Raw genomic sequence first — 16,154 nt, forward strand, 5'->3', positions numbered from 1 at the left:
TTCCCACATGAAATAGTAACTAAGTGATGATAACAGTGGCTTCCTTGTAGAGCAGCAGAACAATACAAACCCGGCTTGCTCAACAGTTACATTTGCCACTTACGTCTCACTAATTATTTTAAAATAAAAATGGCATAATGAATACCTATGGATGGATTGTCTTTTTGTACAATTAATGTATTACAGATGTCCAGGATAGGTTCGATTAAGGTTTATTCATCTTGTCATCACCTCTGGTCTGATTTCCTCTGATTTCAGCATTACTTAAAATATCTATCTGTTAAGATACCCTGAATATAGGCAACTTGATTGTAAATTATTTATACCTGTTTTCTCCTTAACCAAGCCCCATTAAGTACCAGTTACTCCCATTCTTCAGTTCTAAAACAGTGTTTCATTTCTGCATTCAAGTAAATTATCTTGGTCCTCCCGAGTAAGAAATTGAAACATGATAAAATCCGTGAGACTTTTAGGTAAAAATTTTCTCTTTAATTTAGAATACTGAATAACCTGTGGCCAAGTAAACTTATATAGAATGTGGAAATTAAATTGGTTTCTTCAGAAATGACCTTGCATACTGATACATAATACACTTTGGATAGGCTATTAAGTGGACACACAAAGATGGAAGAAACACCCCTTGGTCACTCTGCAGAAGTCTTTATCTTTGAGTTTTAGCACAGTTTAATAGAGTGTTGGTAACCAATAAACATGAAGTGATATAAAATTTGACATACCTTAATAGAAAACCGTGGTGAGTTCAAAATATTGTAAAATCTTTTCATCTATTTTAAAATTGTGTAACTCACCAATAAATTTTGAACAGGCAGTTATTAAATATAATTAAGTTGCAGGCATTCACATAACGGAACAAAAGGAAGCACTCTCAGCACGTGAACAAGAGACTAGTGAGACAGCTAAAGACGTTTTCATTGGGATGGAGGGGTGGACTTCAGTGGTTTCTTTTAGGCATTGACTTCTAGAAGAACAGTACAAGCATACAGGAAGTATAACATGCCTTTAAAAACAAAGACAAGTTCTTCTCATCTGTAGTTGTTTACTTTGTCCTAAAGTACACTTGTTTTAAGCAAGAGTGCATGCTTATACTACCTAGACCGTCCCTACTAAATTCCTACGAAGGTGGAATCCCAGGTTTCTTTGGACTTTCCATCTGCAGGGAAAACTTTGGCCCAGGAAACAGCAACGGAACATCAACACAGAAAGGTTGTGTTGCATGGTTATTGACATATTTTAAAATAATTTTTCTTGTAAGTTACCTGTCACTGTCTTGTGAGCAAATAAAAATCAGATGACCAATAGCCACTTACATTTGATTAGAACCTTATTCTTTAAAACACTTTTAGCCTGATCTCAGTTGATTGAAAGGCATAATAAAAATATGTTTGACATAACAAAATTCCATAGACCAGGTGGCTTAAACAACAGAAATTTGTTTCTCACAGTTCTGGAGGCAGAAAAGTCTAAGACTGAGGTTCCAGTTGATAAGGATCTTGGTCAGGTCGCTTTCTGGCTGGCAGAGGATCACTTTCTTGCTGTGTCTTCAGGATGCTTTCCTTTGGGAGTGGAGAAAGACCTCTCTCTTCCTTCTCTTGTAAGGCCATCAGTTCTATCAGATTAGGACCTTAGTCTTCTGACCTCATTTCACCTTAATTATCTCCTAAAGGCCTTATTTCCAAATATGGTGATGTTGGAAACTAGGGTTTCAACATAAGAATTTGGGGGATGGGACATAATTCAATCCAGACTGACCCTTATAAAGAAGATGAGAGATAATCTGAAATACTTAAGGTTTGACAACTAGTAAAATATTATAACCAAGGTTCAAATAATTTTTACCTGACTCCACACTGTCCTCCTTGGTCACACAGATAGTTTATCTGAAAATTTCCCCCTACAAAATGCAGTTCATTAGTTGATTGCAGAGTCATCAAAACCAACTTCATGGTTTTACTTATTGCATACTTGTAAAAAATGGCATTTTTAAGATGTTCTGGATTTTTTTTGTCAGCTGAAGTCAGGCAGCTTTAAAATTGCTGTCAAAAGTAGTAAGCTAAGTTTTAAAATTAGAGTTGTAGTGACCAGGCTGGAGTTGCCTGCTTAGCATTCTTCATGGTTATAATTTAAATATCAAAAGAAAGTATCTCATTCTATATTTTACAGAAGATGATCTAAGAAATATGGGACCAGTAGATGCTCGAATATATCTTGAAGAAATGTCTTGGAATGAAGGTTGGAATTATTTTTTTCTCTTGATTACAATCAGGAAAAATATTAGGGACTTTGAGGGAAAAAAAAAAAAACACACAGGATGTTTAGAAATCTTAAAAAGAAATAACAGCTTGGCTTTTTACATATATGTGGTTGTTTTTGTTTGAAATATTTTCATTCTAAACTTCAATTATTGGTGTCCCCCTATGTGACTCATTCCCAGTTATTTTTCTGTCCTAATTAGATGTTAGGTACTTAAGGTTTCATGTGGATTCCTTTTTTAAACTACTTTGATTTTTGGTTTAGTCTTCACCTGTATAAGAAGGAAAATAAAGTCAAAGAGGTAATTTCTTCCATCCTATGTTGACAGTTGAGATGAATTTCTGTTAGAATATATGTAGAAGGGGAAAAAGTGGTAGCAGTGACAGATTTTATTTTATTGGGCTCCAAAATCACTGCAGATGGTGACTGCAGCCATGAAATTAAAAGACACTTGCTCCTTAGAAGGAAAACTATGACAAACCTATACAGTATATTAAAAAGCAAAGACTTCACTTTGCCGACAAAGGTCTGTATAGTCAAAGTTATGGTTTTCCCTGTAGTCATGTAGATACCAGAGTTGAACCATTAAGAAGGCCAAGTGCCGAAGAATTGGTGCTTTTGAATTAGAAGACTCTTGAAAGTCCCTTGGACGGCAAGGAGATCAAACCAAGGACTGATACTAAAGCTCTAAGTGGCCACCTGATGTGAAGAGCCAGCTCATTGGAAAAGACCCTGATGCTGGGAAAGATTAAAGGCAAAGGAGAAGGAAGCAGCAGAGGAGGAGATGGTTAGAGAGCATCACTGACCCAAAGGACATGAATTTGAGCAAACTCTAAGAGACAGCAGAGGACAAGAGCCTGCCATGCTGCAGTCTGTGAGCTTGCAACTTAGTGCAAGCAGATGCAACTTAGTGAATGAACAACACAAATGTTTATTTTTGTTTCTTTATATGGAATCATAAATTGTCAGAGCAGGAATTTTGGAGCTTTATGTTTATCCTTCCTTTTTGATTATGTCTTAGGTGGAAAAGAAATATCTGTCACTCCTTTTTACCAACCACGAGTCATGTCTTTTTCTCCTTTCCCATTAATAGAGTTCAAAAACTTAAATCTAACTTAATTTTTCATTCTTTGACTAGTTCTGTGAATTGCTCTGGTGAAATTTTATTCAGTTCCCTTTTTTACAAGTGGAAGCCATGAATACCACACTTCCATGTTTCTCTGGACAAATGAAGAAATCTTACTGTTTTCTAGAATTTGTGTGCATTTGTGTGTGCTCAGTCACTCAGTCACGTCCCAACTCTTGGCAGCCCCATAGACTGTAGCACACGAGGCTCTTCTGTCCATGCGATTTTCCAGGCAAGAATACTGGAGTGGGTTGCCGTTTTCTCCTAGAGGGAATATTCCTGACCCAGCAATCAAACCTGCGTCTCCCACATTGGCAGGTGGATTATTTACCACTGAGCCACCTGGGAAGCCCCTCTAAACATATTCATATACTCTTAATCCTATAACTTTACTATTCACCCTGGAGTACAAATTCCTAGGAATCTATAAAAATGTATTAGTAAGTGTAGATAAGTAGAAGATAAACAGCCTGTCCTTTCCAAAACCTAGTTTACTGGAATATTTTTTAATGGCAAATTCTCAACTTGGTGCTCTCAGGAAGTTGCGTCTCAAGCTGTATTGACCTAGGAGGGGAATCACGTTTTTGTTTATGAGCCACTGTGCCTCAGCTGCCAGTGTAAATCCTGAGTAGAGATTCTTACTTGCAGTGAATATTGGAAGACTTGAGGTTTTGCGTAACAGGGCTCCCAGGGTTTATGATAGTTTCATCAGAGTAAAACAGGAAGAGCCGCTGGGCTGTGAAAATAAAATATCCCAGTGACACTGGTTTCACTGCTGGTGTGTGAAAGGGATAGACTACATGTTATTTATCAGGGAGATCTTCCCAGCTAAACAGTATTTTTTGAAGATACAGTATTACTAGTTTATCAATCTGTGTATGTGTTTAATCTCTTATTGAACAAATTAGTTTTTGTTGTATTTCATGTGACTAGTATGTTTTATTTACTAATAAATCCTGATAATATGAAAATAGTGAAAACTGGTTTTTTAAATTTTTACTTCAGTAACATTTTAAAATCTAATTTAAATTTTTATTTTAAATTAAGGCTATGGATTAGTGTTGTTCAAGCATCTGTTCAGTCAGCAAATATATGGTTTTAATAACAAGTGAAAATGCCAAGATATTGAAGGACATGTACAACATGAAATCATTAAGAATTATCTTAAATCTTGCTGTCTTTGGGACTCCATAAAGTACAGTACATTCCCTGGCAGTGAAGAACATAGAAGCATCCCAGCTACAGCCAATGGAATCAGTTGGAAGCAGCTACAGTTAATCTTAAAAGCATAGACTGTTCTTAGATACTTATTTACATTAAGGTTTTTTTAAATCATTGTAAAGATAGAAATAATCCTTATCCTTATGAGAGAAAATACTGAGCAAGAGCTGCATGAAGATATTATTTTTGCAGGAATATTTAAAAACTGGTCATGTGAGTTTTGCAATTGAATTTGTGATTTTGAATTGTTATTTGCAATTACAAAGAGCAGTCTTGGCAGATGAAGTTAAATAGAAAGTGAGATCAACTGAAGTAGGAAACAATCAGTTGATGATGTGCCTTCATGGTTGTTTTCAGAATAACCTTGGAAGGTAAAGACCCAGAACAGGAGAAAAGTGGATGAAATCCTACATGATAAACATAGCCAAACTATTAACTTCTTGGTCTAAGAAGGACCAAGTAGGAAATGATGCATTTTATTATGCTTAAAATTGAGGCAAACCTGAAGAACTTGAGAGAATGAAGTTAGCCATTGCCTTTACACTAAGTGTTATAAACTCGTATGTTTTGTCTTCATTCAGTATATTTAAAATTATGATTTCTGTGAAGATAACACTTTGTTAAGTGATAGTAGAATAATTTAAGAAGAAAGTTAACAAGATGTAAGTTAACATTTGGAATCACTGATGAAAAAACTCCACAGTAGCCCATGGTGGTCTCTGCATCATTTACTAAGCACAAGTCACCTCACAGTGTTTCTCAGTGTTCAGTGAGGTGGTAAAAAAACAAGAGGGAGATTTAAGAAAAGCAATGATTAGAATATGCTTATTTTTAGACAATAAAAAAAAAATCACTTTGGAATCATGCTGTATTACACAATATGTTAGCTCAGATTAGGGAGGGATGTTAGCATTTTAAAATTCAAGATTAAATTATTTTTCTTTACAGATTAAAAAAAAACATTTTTTATTTTTCTTTACAGATTAAAAAAAACATTGTGGTGAAAAATAAAAAGCAGCATTGTGAATTAATGTTTCCTTCCTTTCCTTTCCTAGTAGCTCAGCTGGTAAAGAATCCACCTGTAATGAGTTCCCAGTTCAATTCCTGGGTTGAGAAGATCCCTTGCAGAAGGAATAGGCTATCCAACCAGTATTCTTGGGCTTCCTTGGTGGCTCAGATGGTAAAGAGTCATCCTGCAATGCAGGAGACCTGGGTTCAATCCCTCGGTTGGGAAGATCCCCTGAGGAGGGCATGGCAACCCACTCCAGTATTCCTGACTAGAGAATCTCCATGGACACAGGAACCTGGCGGGCTGCAGTCCATGAGGTTGCAGAGTTAGACATGACTGAGCGATTAAGCACAGCACAGCATAGAAAAGTCTTAGAAAAATCTAAGCTTCTCTCCTCTTTAATGGGCTTCCCTGGTGGCTCAGTGGTAAAGAATCTGCCTGCAATTCAGGAGACCCGGGTTCGATCCATGGGTCGGGAAGATCCCCTGGAGGAGGAAATGGTAACCCACTTTAGTATTCTTGCCTGAAAAATCCCATGGACAGAGGAGCCTGGTGAGCTGTAGTCCATGGGGTCGCAGAGTCAGACCACGACTGAGTGACTAACGTTTACTGATAAAAGAAACATGTAGAGTTGGCTTTTTTAGTTGATTGTCTTCCTAAGACCAAACCTGGTTAGAGAATAAATACAAAGCAGCTGATTTTTTTTTTTCTTTTCATGGCATATGATGAGATCTGATGTTAAAAAACAAAGTTATGGGATTGAATGAAGATATTTGGTTCCAAATAGGAAAAGGAGTACATCAACGCTGTATATTGTCACCCTGCTTATTTAACTTATATATAGAGTACATCATGAGAAATGCTGGGCTGGAGGAAGCACAAGCTGGAATCAAGATTGCCAGGAGAAACATCAATAACGTAGGATATGCAGATGACATCACCCTTATGGCAGAAAGTGAAGAACTAAAGAGCCTCTTGAAAGTGAAAGAGGAGAATGAAAAAGTTGGCTTAAAGCTCAACATTCAGAAAACAAAGATCATAGCATCTGGTCCCATCACTTCATGGGAAATAGATGGCAAACAGTGGCTGACTTTATTTTTTGGGGCTCCAAAAAATCACTATCACTGCAGATGGTGATTGCAGCCATGAAATTAAAAGACACTTACTCCTTGGAAGGAAAGTTTTGACCAACCTAGACAGCATATTAAAAAGCAGAGACATTACTTTGTCAACAAAGGTCCGTCTAGTCAAGGCTATGGTTTTTCCAGTGGTCATGTATGGATGTGGGAGTTGGACTATAAAGAAAGCTGAGCACCGAAGAATTGATACTTCTGAACTGTGGTGTTGGAGAGGACTCTTGTGAGTCCCTTGGACTACAAGGAGATCCAACCAGTCCATCCTAAAGGAGATCAGTCCTGGGTGTTCTTTGGAAGGACTGATGTTGAAGCTGAAACTCCAATACTTTGGCCACATGATGTGAAGAGCTGACTCACTGGAAAAGACCCTGATGCTTGCAAAGATTGAGGGCAGGAGAAGGCGATGACAGAGGATGAGGTGGTTGGATCGCATCACCGACTCAATGGACATGGGTTTTGGTAGACTCTGGGAGTTGGTGATGGACAGGGAGGCCTGGTGTGCTGCAGTTCATGGGGTCACAAAGAGTCAGACACAACTGAGCAACTGAACTGAACTGAAGATATTTGATTATAAGTATCTTTAGAGATTTAGTTCATTTATCCCTAATTTTTTCATGATGCTAGTAAAATAATATGATCAGTAATTATTCTTCAGTGACAGTAAAATGAAATAACCAGTGGATCAGAGATCTTTCAGGTAAAAGAAAAACGTATTTCAACTTACCAGAAGATGAGAGACTTATAAAATTTCCACCATGAGTAGGCAAAATGTTGCACCATATTGCCTCCTTTGGGCATCTCACTTCAGTGATTGTCCTTTTGGTTCTTTCATCCTTTGTAAACACCAAACAGCACACACACGTAGCCCCCACTGAAAGAACGCCATAGTGTTTGTTTATATATTAGGTTGGTGCAAACGTAATTATAGTTTCAGGCCATGAAATTTAAATCATTATAACCAGGCTAAAATACATCTTTATTAATCAAAATAGGAACCATTACAGTCAACACATTTTTTGCCAATGAGAAATGCGTGTTTATTCCCATAGCATAAAAATCCATGCTTCAGGATTCAGCAAACTCTTGGAAAGCGTTTTCTGCATCCTGCTGGTTATGGAAGCATTTTCCCTGCAAACAGTTGTCGAGATCCTTGAAGTGGTGGTTGGTTGGCAAGAGGTCAGGTGAATGTGGTGGATGAGGCATAACTTCGTAGCCAGTTCGTCCAACTTGTGAAAAGCTGGATGTGAGGTGGTGCCGTCGGGTGGTGGTGTGGAGAGAACTGGGCCCACTCTGCTCACCAATGCTGGCTGCAAGTGCTGCAGTTTTCAGTGCATCTGATTTGCTGAGCGTACTTCTCAGATGTAATGCTTCTGCTAGGATTCAGAAAGCTGCAGTCAGACTGGCAGCAGACCACCAAACGGTGACAAAGGACCTTTTTTTTTTTTTGGTGCAAGTTTGGCTTTGGAAAGTACTTTGGAGCTGCTTCTTGGTCCAGCCACTGAGCTGGTTATCACTGGTTGTTGTATAAAATCCACCGTTCATCTCACATCACAATCTGATCAAGAAATGGTTCACTGTTGTTGTGTAGAATAAAAGGTGACACTTCAAAATGACAATTTTTTTTTACATGCAATGAGGCATCCACTTATCAAGCTTTTTCACCTTTCCAATTCGCTTCAAATGCTGAATGACTGTAGAATGGTCAGCGTTGAGTTCTTCAGCAACTTCTCCTGTAGTTGTAAGAGGATCAACTTCGATGACGGCTCTCAATTGGTAATTGTCAACTTCTGACGCCAGTCACCACACTCACCTTCAAGGCTCTCATTTCCTTTGAAAAACGTCTGGAACCACCACTGCACTGTACATTTGTTAGCACTTCCTGCGCCAGATGTGTTGCTGATGTTGCGAGTTGTCTCCACTGCTTTACGACTCATTTTGAACTCAAATTTGCTTCTTGTTTAACATCATTTCCCTAGTCTAAAATAAATATAAACAGCAAATAATTATTCATTAGCAAAAAAACATAAAAGTGAGAAATGTGCATTAAAATGATGACCACATTTAGAATGTATTCCAATATCAACCTTGCACCAACCTAATATTTTAATCAGAATTCCTCAAATAGTGTGATACCAGAAGAGACAGCAATCTGCTGAATTCAGCAGTTTTTTCTGAAATGATATACTGCAGGCAAAGGGATGCTCCTTGACAATAAGACAAGTAGGGCTATTTCTTTTTCCTGCACAGTAATACTTTAGAAAAACACAGTGCAGAAGAATATAAAATTTATATGAATCTTAAAGAAACATAAGACTTCAAATAAATTTCACTGATCACTTCTGAGCATCTCCTCTCCCCCAGGAGACTTTTGGCCTAGTGTTTCATAGTTTCCATCCTTCTCCTCCACAGATAATGACCTTTTAGTAACTAATTTTTAGAAACACTGCCCATATACATTTTTTCATTTATATATATTTTATATTGACAGGTCTTTTATTTTGCATTTTTGTGAAATAGTTGCACTTTTTAAAAAGGTTGTTAATTTACATGTATTTACATGTAAGTGTTTTTTATTTTCTTTGCAGATGATCATTCCTTTTCTCTGAGCTGTCGATGTGGTGGAAAATACAGTGTTTCAAAGGATGAAGCAGAAGAAGTTACACTGATTTCTTGTGATACATGTTCACTAATTATCGAACTCCTTCATTATTGCTGACATTGTTCACTAAGTGGAATTCTTTAGTGTATTCAGACACATGGAGGAGAGGCCACTCCACCCTGTCCATTCAAGCAAATGTATAAAGCTGATAAAAAAAAAGGATTTCTTTTTTTTGTCAGCTCTATTTTTGCAGAGAAAAGATAAGACTGTCAAGCAGAGGCTACCTGGATTAAGAGAAAATTAATTTCATCATTCATATGTATTTATATTTATAGATCACAAGAAAGGGGTCTTGAATTTAAATTTATATTAAATAAATTCCCACCTGAAAACTTTATTATTGGTTCATTTTCCTATTGGTACAAAGTACAAATTTTCCTTTCTTCGTGTATGTATGTCTCTTTTAATGGGTCATGCTGCTGCTGATGCTAAGTCACTTCAGTCGTGTCTGACTCTGTGCAACCCCATAGATGGCAGCCTACAAGGCTCCTCCGTCCCTGGGATTCTCCAGGCAAGAACACTGGAGTGGGTTGCCATTTCCTTCTCCAATGCATGAAAGTGAAAAGTCAAAGTGAAGTCGCTCAGTCGTGTCCGACTTTTTGTGACCCCATGGACTACAGCCTACCAGGCTCCTCCATCCATGGGATTTTCCAGGCAAGAGTACTGGAGTGGGGTGCCAGTGCCTTCTCTGTTTAATGGGTCATAGAATCATCATATTCTTTTGTAGTTGCTATGTTTTTGAAGTAACTTGATATATCTAGCTGCTAAAGTAATACACCTTTTACACAACTCTCTCAAATCTCAGGTCATTAGATTAGAATCTTTGTGAATAACATGTAAGCCTAGCTTCCCCATGATGAAAGTTGAATATGGATATTCATGAGGTTATCTCAAAGTTAATAAAGTGAAATGGCAACTGTAGAAAGGATAGCCCTGGAGTCAGAAAACATGGCTATTGTGTGGCTGGTATGATGAAATGGACTTTTTAAGTGTGTTCTTATTGATTATAGCTAACTATAAAGACTTTGATTTTCTATATATTTACTATTCTATGCACAGAGTAAGTCAGAACTCATTTAAAAAAATTTTTAAGAAATCTTTTATGGGATCACTGAAACTTTCTCCCTTAATTTCAAATGACTGAGCCAAGCATATGACTTAGCAGCTTTTTATTAGGTGTTAAACTCTTGGTATTTATTATTGGTTTGGACTTAATAAGACTAGTTACTACTCTACTTTGTTAATGTAGCTAAAGTATTGAGGCATATTCAAGAGGAGTAAATTATTTTCATTATACCTATACAATCAAAAATTTGAAAGTGAGGTTGTTCTAGGTTTTCCCTAAAAATACTTTTATATCTAAATTTAGATGACTTATTTTGGATTATATTTTTATCCATATATTTTGAACAAATATAGCTTCCAGAGTGTGTGGTGCTTATTCTTTATATTTAACAATTAAAAATAACTAAAATTGAATAACAAATAGTTTATTAGTAAGTACATGGTTTTAGTGACAGTAAACTCATTTGAACAGAAGACAATAATCAAATCAAAAGAATAAATGTTTGCTACTCATCAGAGAATCTGTGACCATTAGGGCTGTCACGTAGAAATCCAAAATCATTCAGAGGCCAAATCTGTAAAATCAAATGTGATTAAAGACAATAAAGCAATGTTATTAGCATCATCATATTTCCCTTGTCATCCCTTTCTCCTTATTCTACAATCAAGAACAAATTTTCCACATCAAAATAACACTGTAGAAAGTAAATCTGTATTTGTGTACATACTTAAAATCTAAAATGTGCAACATTCAAACATTATATAAGAAATAAGATGTTTATGTGTGTATACTTTCTTTCACGACTGTCAAAATTAACTGTAAGCCTAAGCACTTGAGTATAACATCTGCTTAAGTGTAAAAAATCCTGTAAACTATCCAACAGCACCAAGTACTCATGTCTGTTTTTCTCCTTACTGCCTGTGACAAAATGGAAAGGCCAACAACAACAATCTTTACTCTGACTCAGTGATTTACTACAGTGATGCACATGACTCTTACTAACTTACTAACAACTTACTAACAACTGGGACATCCCTGCATTCCAGCTAGCTGGACTCTAGACTGCTCTTCTGCAAATGCATATTAATATGTGCCCTGGGTATGAATATGATTAGAAAAGTTGTATGAGAGAAAATTAAAATTTTGGAAAGTTAAAAGCTTCTTATGCTACCACTAAAGTAATTTGAACTTTGTTATTCAAACAAAAATATTCTCAATTACCTGTGCTAATGGGGGAGTGGTAATGTTTATTATAGCTATTATGGTTAACATGTTCCTAAGGTGTAGCCATTGTAACAACCTAAAGATTTCAAAGATCATTTGAAAGAAACTGGTTTTCTTTTCTTGTTTTTTTTTTCCCCAGCTCAGAAAAGAAGCCTGCATCTTAAGCAGAAAACAGTAGTACCTTAAGGAAGATTCGTCCTCGTATTAGTCCATATGGAACAGGTCCATAGTACCTGGAATCTGTAGAATTCTGTAGATTATCACCTTCTAACCAGACATGACCCTTTGGCACCTAGCATTAGAGAAGAAAGCACCCCCTTTCAAAACAAATATGGATACTATGAATAAAAAAATTATGTCTTTTGGAGGTAGCAAGGAATGTCCTAAAGTTCTTTTGTAAAATATAGTCAGACCCTATGGTTTGCATTTTTGCTATTATCTCTGTCAAAATAAAATAAATTTTACTAAATATTAGTAAGGAGTATTAATATTTCAACTTTTAAAAAGACCTATCTCTTTTGCCACATGGTTCCCAAACATTAATTTGTTATACAAACCCCAAACTGAGGTTATGAGAGATCAAAACAGTGTGACAGGGTCATTAATTTAATAGACTTCAAAAGAGGTCATTAGGATGCTGACTGAAAATGTGCCCCCCTGTCTCAATAACAGCATAAGCAGGGCAGCCACTCACTCAGCAACATCCTGGGGCCAATACCAAGGCCAGACCTATTAGAATGTTCATGATGAAGTAAGTGGTAATTGATTGTGACATCAATTACAAATAATCTCATCATTTTATTGGAGTGGGCTTGTCAGAATTCTAATTAAGATCCTTGTTCTGCCTTTGTACAGGCCATATCTTCAATGTATTATATACTTCAATAATGACCATCAAGAACTAGAAGGACCTATTATAAAATCATCAGTTGTGAAATTAATGATGGTGACCCTCTACTAAATGAAAAGATCTTATATATGTCCTGTGTATTAACTGGTAAATAACATAAATTTAAATTTTTACTCAATGACAATCATAAGCATATTTAGAACATGTTACTGTAAAAAGTGCTCTGTGATATGAGACATTTGCCTATTAATGTCTGTTCAATATAAACTTTAAAAATTACTCTCCACCAATTGTTTTTAAAATTGTATTTTAAAGTTTCTTTTTTTTACAGTTTTTGTTACCCAAGAAAGCTGAATTACTGACTAGCCAAAACGATCTATTGGGAAGGAATTAATTTTCACTATTCTTTTGACTGGTTATTACCTGGGAACCTTATGTGAAGAAAAATAGTCCTGTTAGGTTTAGTAAGAAATGACCGATTTTTTAAATGTCACAATTTGTTTTTTTAAAGACCATCTTTTAGAGCAGTTTTAGGTTCACAGCATGAGAGAAAGGTACGGAGATTTCCCGTATGCCTCCCACCCCCCACACGCGTGGCCTCCCTATTACTGCCATCCCCCACTAGAGTGGCATGTTTGTTACACCTGGTGAACTCACACTACCATCATAATCACCCAAAGTCCCACAGTTTACTTAGTGTTCACTCTTGGTGGTGTACATTCTGTGAATTTGGATGAGTGTACAACATGGATCCTCTACCACAGTATTATACAGGATATTTTCACTGTCCCCCAAATCCTTTGTGATCTGCCTATTTCATTTCTCCCCTCACCTCCACTGCCATCACCTCTGAATTTTAACTTTTGGAAAAATTAATTTGTACAAGCATGTAAAATATGAAGTACACTTTACATCAGATATAATTTTGGAATGTCTTTATGTAGAAATATTAGCCCAAAATGAATCAAGCTAAATATTTTCATTTAGATACACTTAAGTGTCAAATCTATTTGAAGAGAAAGAATAAAAGTGTTTTGAAAGAATATCAGATATTGTAAGATCATTAACTCCTACTGGTGGAACTACTATAGGTTCTAGGGACAATAGCATAGTTAGTTCATACCTATGTAGTAAGTTGATTTATATGCTGTGAAGCATAAGGCTGCTCAAATAGAAAAATGAGTACATCTCAGGTCACAGATGAAAACAACAAAATAGTACATCTGGAAATAGTATATGTGGGCTTCCCAGGTAGCTCAAATGGTAAAGAGTCTGCCTGCAATGCGGGAGACCAGAGTTCGATCCCTGGGATATCCAGGGAAGATCCCCTGGAGAAGGGCATGGCAACCCATTCCAGTACTCTTGCCTGGAGAATTCCACGGACAGAGGGCCTGGCGGGCTGTATAGTCCATGGGGTCTCACAGGGTCAGACATGACTGAAGCAACTAAGCAGCAACAGCATAAAGTACACAAATCAAGGGAGCAGCCTCATCACTGATGGTACCTTTAATAAGAGCTTCTCTATAAACTCCCTGGTGGCTCAAAGGTTAAAGCATCTGCCTGCAATGCGGGAGACCTGGGTTCGATCCCTGGGTCGGGAAGATCCCCTGGAGAAGGAAATGGCAACCCACTCCAGTATTTCTGCCTGGAGAATCCCATGGACGCAGGAGCCTGGTGGGCTACAGTCCACAGGGTTGCAAAGAGTCGGACATGACTGAGCGACTTCACTCACTCACTCACTCACTCTCTATAAACAGGAAAACCTTCAAGTTTGAGTCTTAAAATCAGTCACCTTTGCTGACCTACCCCTCTATCAATTACTATCAATTCATTATGTTTGAAATTACTTTTGGAACACATACTGATTTTTGATATGGGGTAAGCGTGTACACTTTAAAATCAATTTTATAGACATATACTTTACAGTAAAATGGGACTCATTTTAAGTTTTGACAAATGTGCACTCCTGTGTAATTACTTACCACAATCAAGATGTAGAACATTACTATCATGCCAAGTTCCCTCCTTTCCAGTCAACCTCCCACCCCTATACTTGGTACTAGGCAACCAGCGATCTGTCTCCTGTTACTAGAGCCTAGTTTAACTTGTTCCTAAATCTCATACAAAGGAGACTGCACGGTACATACTATTTTGTGTCTGGCTTTTGTTGAGCAGTTTTTAAATGATTAATACCTGTTACATGTATCAGTCTTGCATTTCTTTTTACTGCTGAGTATTGTTGTTCATTTGCTAAGTTGTGTCCGACTCTGTGACCCGATGTACTGTAGCTTGCGAGGCTCCTCTGTCCAGGCAAGAATACTGGAGTGGGTTGCCATTTCCTTCTCCAGGGATCTGGGGGGTCAAACCCGTGTCTCCTGCCCAAGCAGGTGAATTCTTAACCACTGAGCCACCCGTGAAGCCCTTCTGAGAATATCCCATTGTAAATCACAGTATTTTTTCCCATGAACCTGTTGATGGATATTTGAGTAACCTGCAATTTTTGGCTATTAAAAATAAAGCACTGTGAACACTGATGTATACACAGTAAATTTTGTATTTTCCAGTAAATGGAAAATACATTGTATTTTCCAGTAAATGGAAAATACATTTCCAGTACTGGAAAATGTATTTTCCAGTAAATACGTAAGGGTGGAATTTCTGGGTCGTAAGTGTATGTTTAACCTTAAACTTTTCTAAAATAATACCATTTCACATTCCCAGCACCAGTGTATGTGTGTTTCTGTTGCTTTATAACCTTGGTATTTTCAGTTTTTAAAAGTTTTGCCTGTCTAGTAGGCTATTTTGTTATCACACTGTGGTTTTCACTTGCATTTCTCTTAAGTATGTTTCCTAGTACCTATTAGTATATCTTTTGTGAAATGTCTACTGAAAAATATTTTGCTCATTTTAAAAATGAATTCTTGTTCTTCATTTAAGAGGTCTTTTTTATATACCTTGAGTACAAGTCTTTTGACAGGTATTGCAAATATTTCTTCACAGTCTAGGATCTTTTGTACAGACCATATAAATTACACTCTTAAAATTTCACTTGGTTCTTTCTTCTATTTAGCACTTCTTCCCTTCTTATATTTACCCTCTAGATCCTTGAAAGTATTTATAATTAATGTTTTAGAGCAGGTGTCCCAAAGTTTCTAGGATCTAATGCCTAAGGATCTGAGGTGGAGCTGATATAATAATAATAGAAATAAAGGGCACAATAAATGTGTTTGAATCATCCTGAAACCATCCCCTGCGATCAGTGGAAAAACTGTCTTCCAGGAAACTGATCCCTGGTGCTAAAGAAACTGGGGACCACTGTTTAAGAGCACATGACTATTACTTCTGTCATTTATCTCTGTCATTTCTGGATCTATTTTTCTTCTGTCATGGGTTTCATTTTCCCACTTCTTTACATATCTGTGACTGAGCTGAACACTCATTTGTTGAGCGGATTTTGTTTTAAGACAGCGTTGAATGTTGAGGAGGTCTGTTTGGTTTTTAGAAGGCAGTTAAGTTTGTGAATCAGCTTATTCCTTTCAAGCCTTGTTTTTAAGTTGGGTCTCATACTGACTATTCCAAGGGCTAGTCTAGC

The 16,154-nt window shown here is 36.9% G+C and overlaps 2 protein-coding genes across 15 annotated transcripts in view; one reads left to right on the plus strand and one right to left on the minus strand.

Moving 5' to 3' along the window:
• The window catches only part of DNAJC24 (DnaJ heat shock protein family (Hsp40) member C24), a 77,720-nt gene extending 66,605 nt beyond the window's left edge, over positions 1-11,115 (plus strand). Inside the window, exons 4-5 of one of the 3 annotated variants that reach the window (XM_024975557.2) lie at positions 2,182-2,250; positions 9,349-9,759. In XM_024975557.2, coding sequence (XP_024831325.1) covers positions 2,182-2,250; positions 9,349-9,479 — 200 coding nt within the window. In that variant the 3' untranslated portion in view covers positions 9,480-9,759. Of the gene's footprint in view, positions 1-2,181; positions 2,251-9,348 lie in introns of all 3 variants that reach the window. The other 2 variants (NM_001078102.1, XM_059874991.1) reach the window with 2 other exon arrangements.
• The window catches only part of IMMP1L (inner mitochondrial membrane peptidase subunit 1), a 77,190-nt gene continuing 68,751 nt past the window's right edge, over positions 7,716-16,154 (minus strand). For 9 of the 12 annotated variants that reach the window (XM_059874983.1, XM_059874982.1, XM_059874985.1 and 6 more), the window contains 3 exons: positions 11,894-12,004; positions 10,998-11,062; positions 7,716-8,740 (listed from right to left, as the gene is read on the minus strand). In XM_059874983.1, the coding sequence (XP_059730966.1) occupies positions 8,728-8,740; positions 10,998-11,062; positions 11,894-12,004 (189 nt within the window). In that variant the 3' untranslated portion in view covers positions 7,716-8,727. Of the gene's footprint in view, positions 8,741-10,896; positions 11,063-11,893; positions 12,005-16,154 lie in introns of those variants that run through there. The other 3 variants (XM_005216329.5, XM_005216326.4, XM_059874984.1) reach the window with 2 other exon arrangements.

This window comes from Bos taurus, chromosome 15, assembly GCF_002263795.3.
Source record: "Bos taurus isolate L1 Dominette 01449 registration number 42190680 breed Hereford chromosome 15, ARS-UCD2.0, whole genome shotgun sequence".
Lineage (NCBI taxonomy): Eukaryota > Metazoa > Chordata > Mammalia > Artiodactyla > Bovidae > Bos > Bos taurus.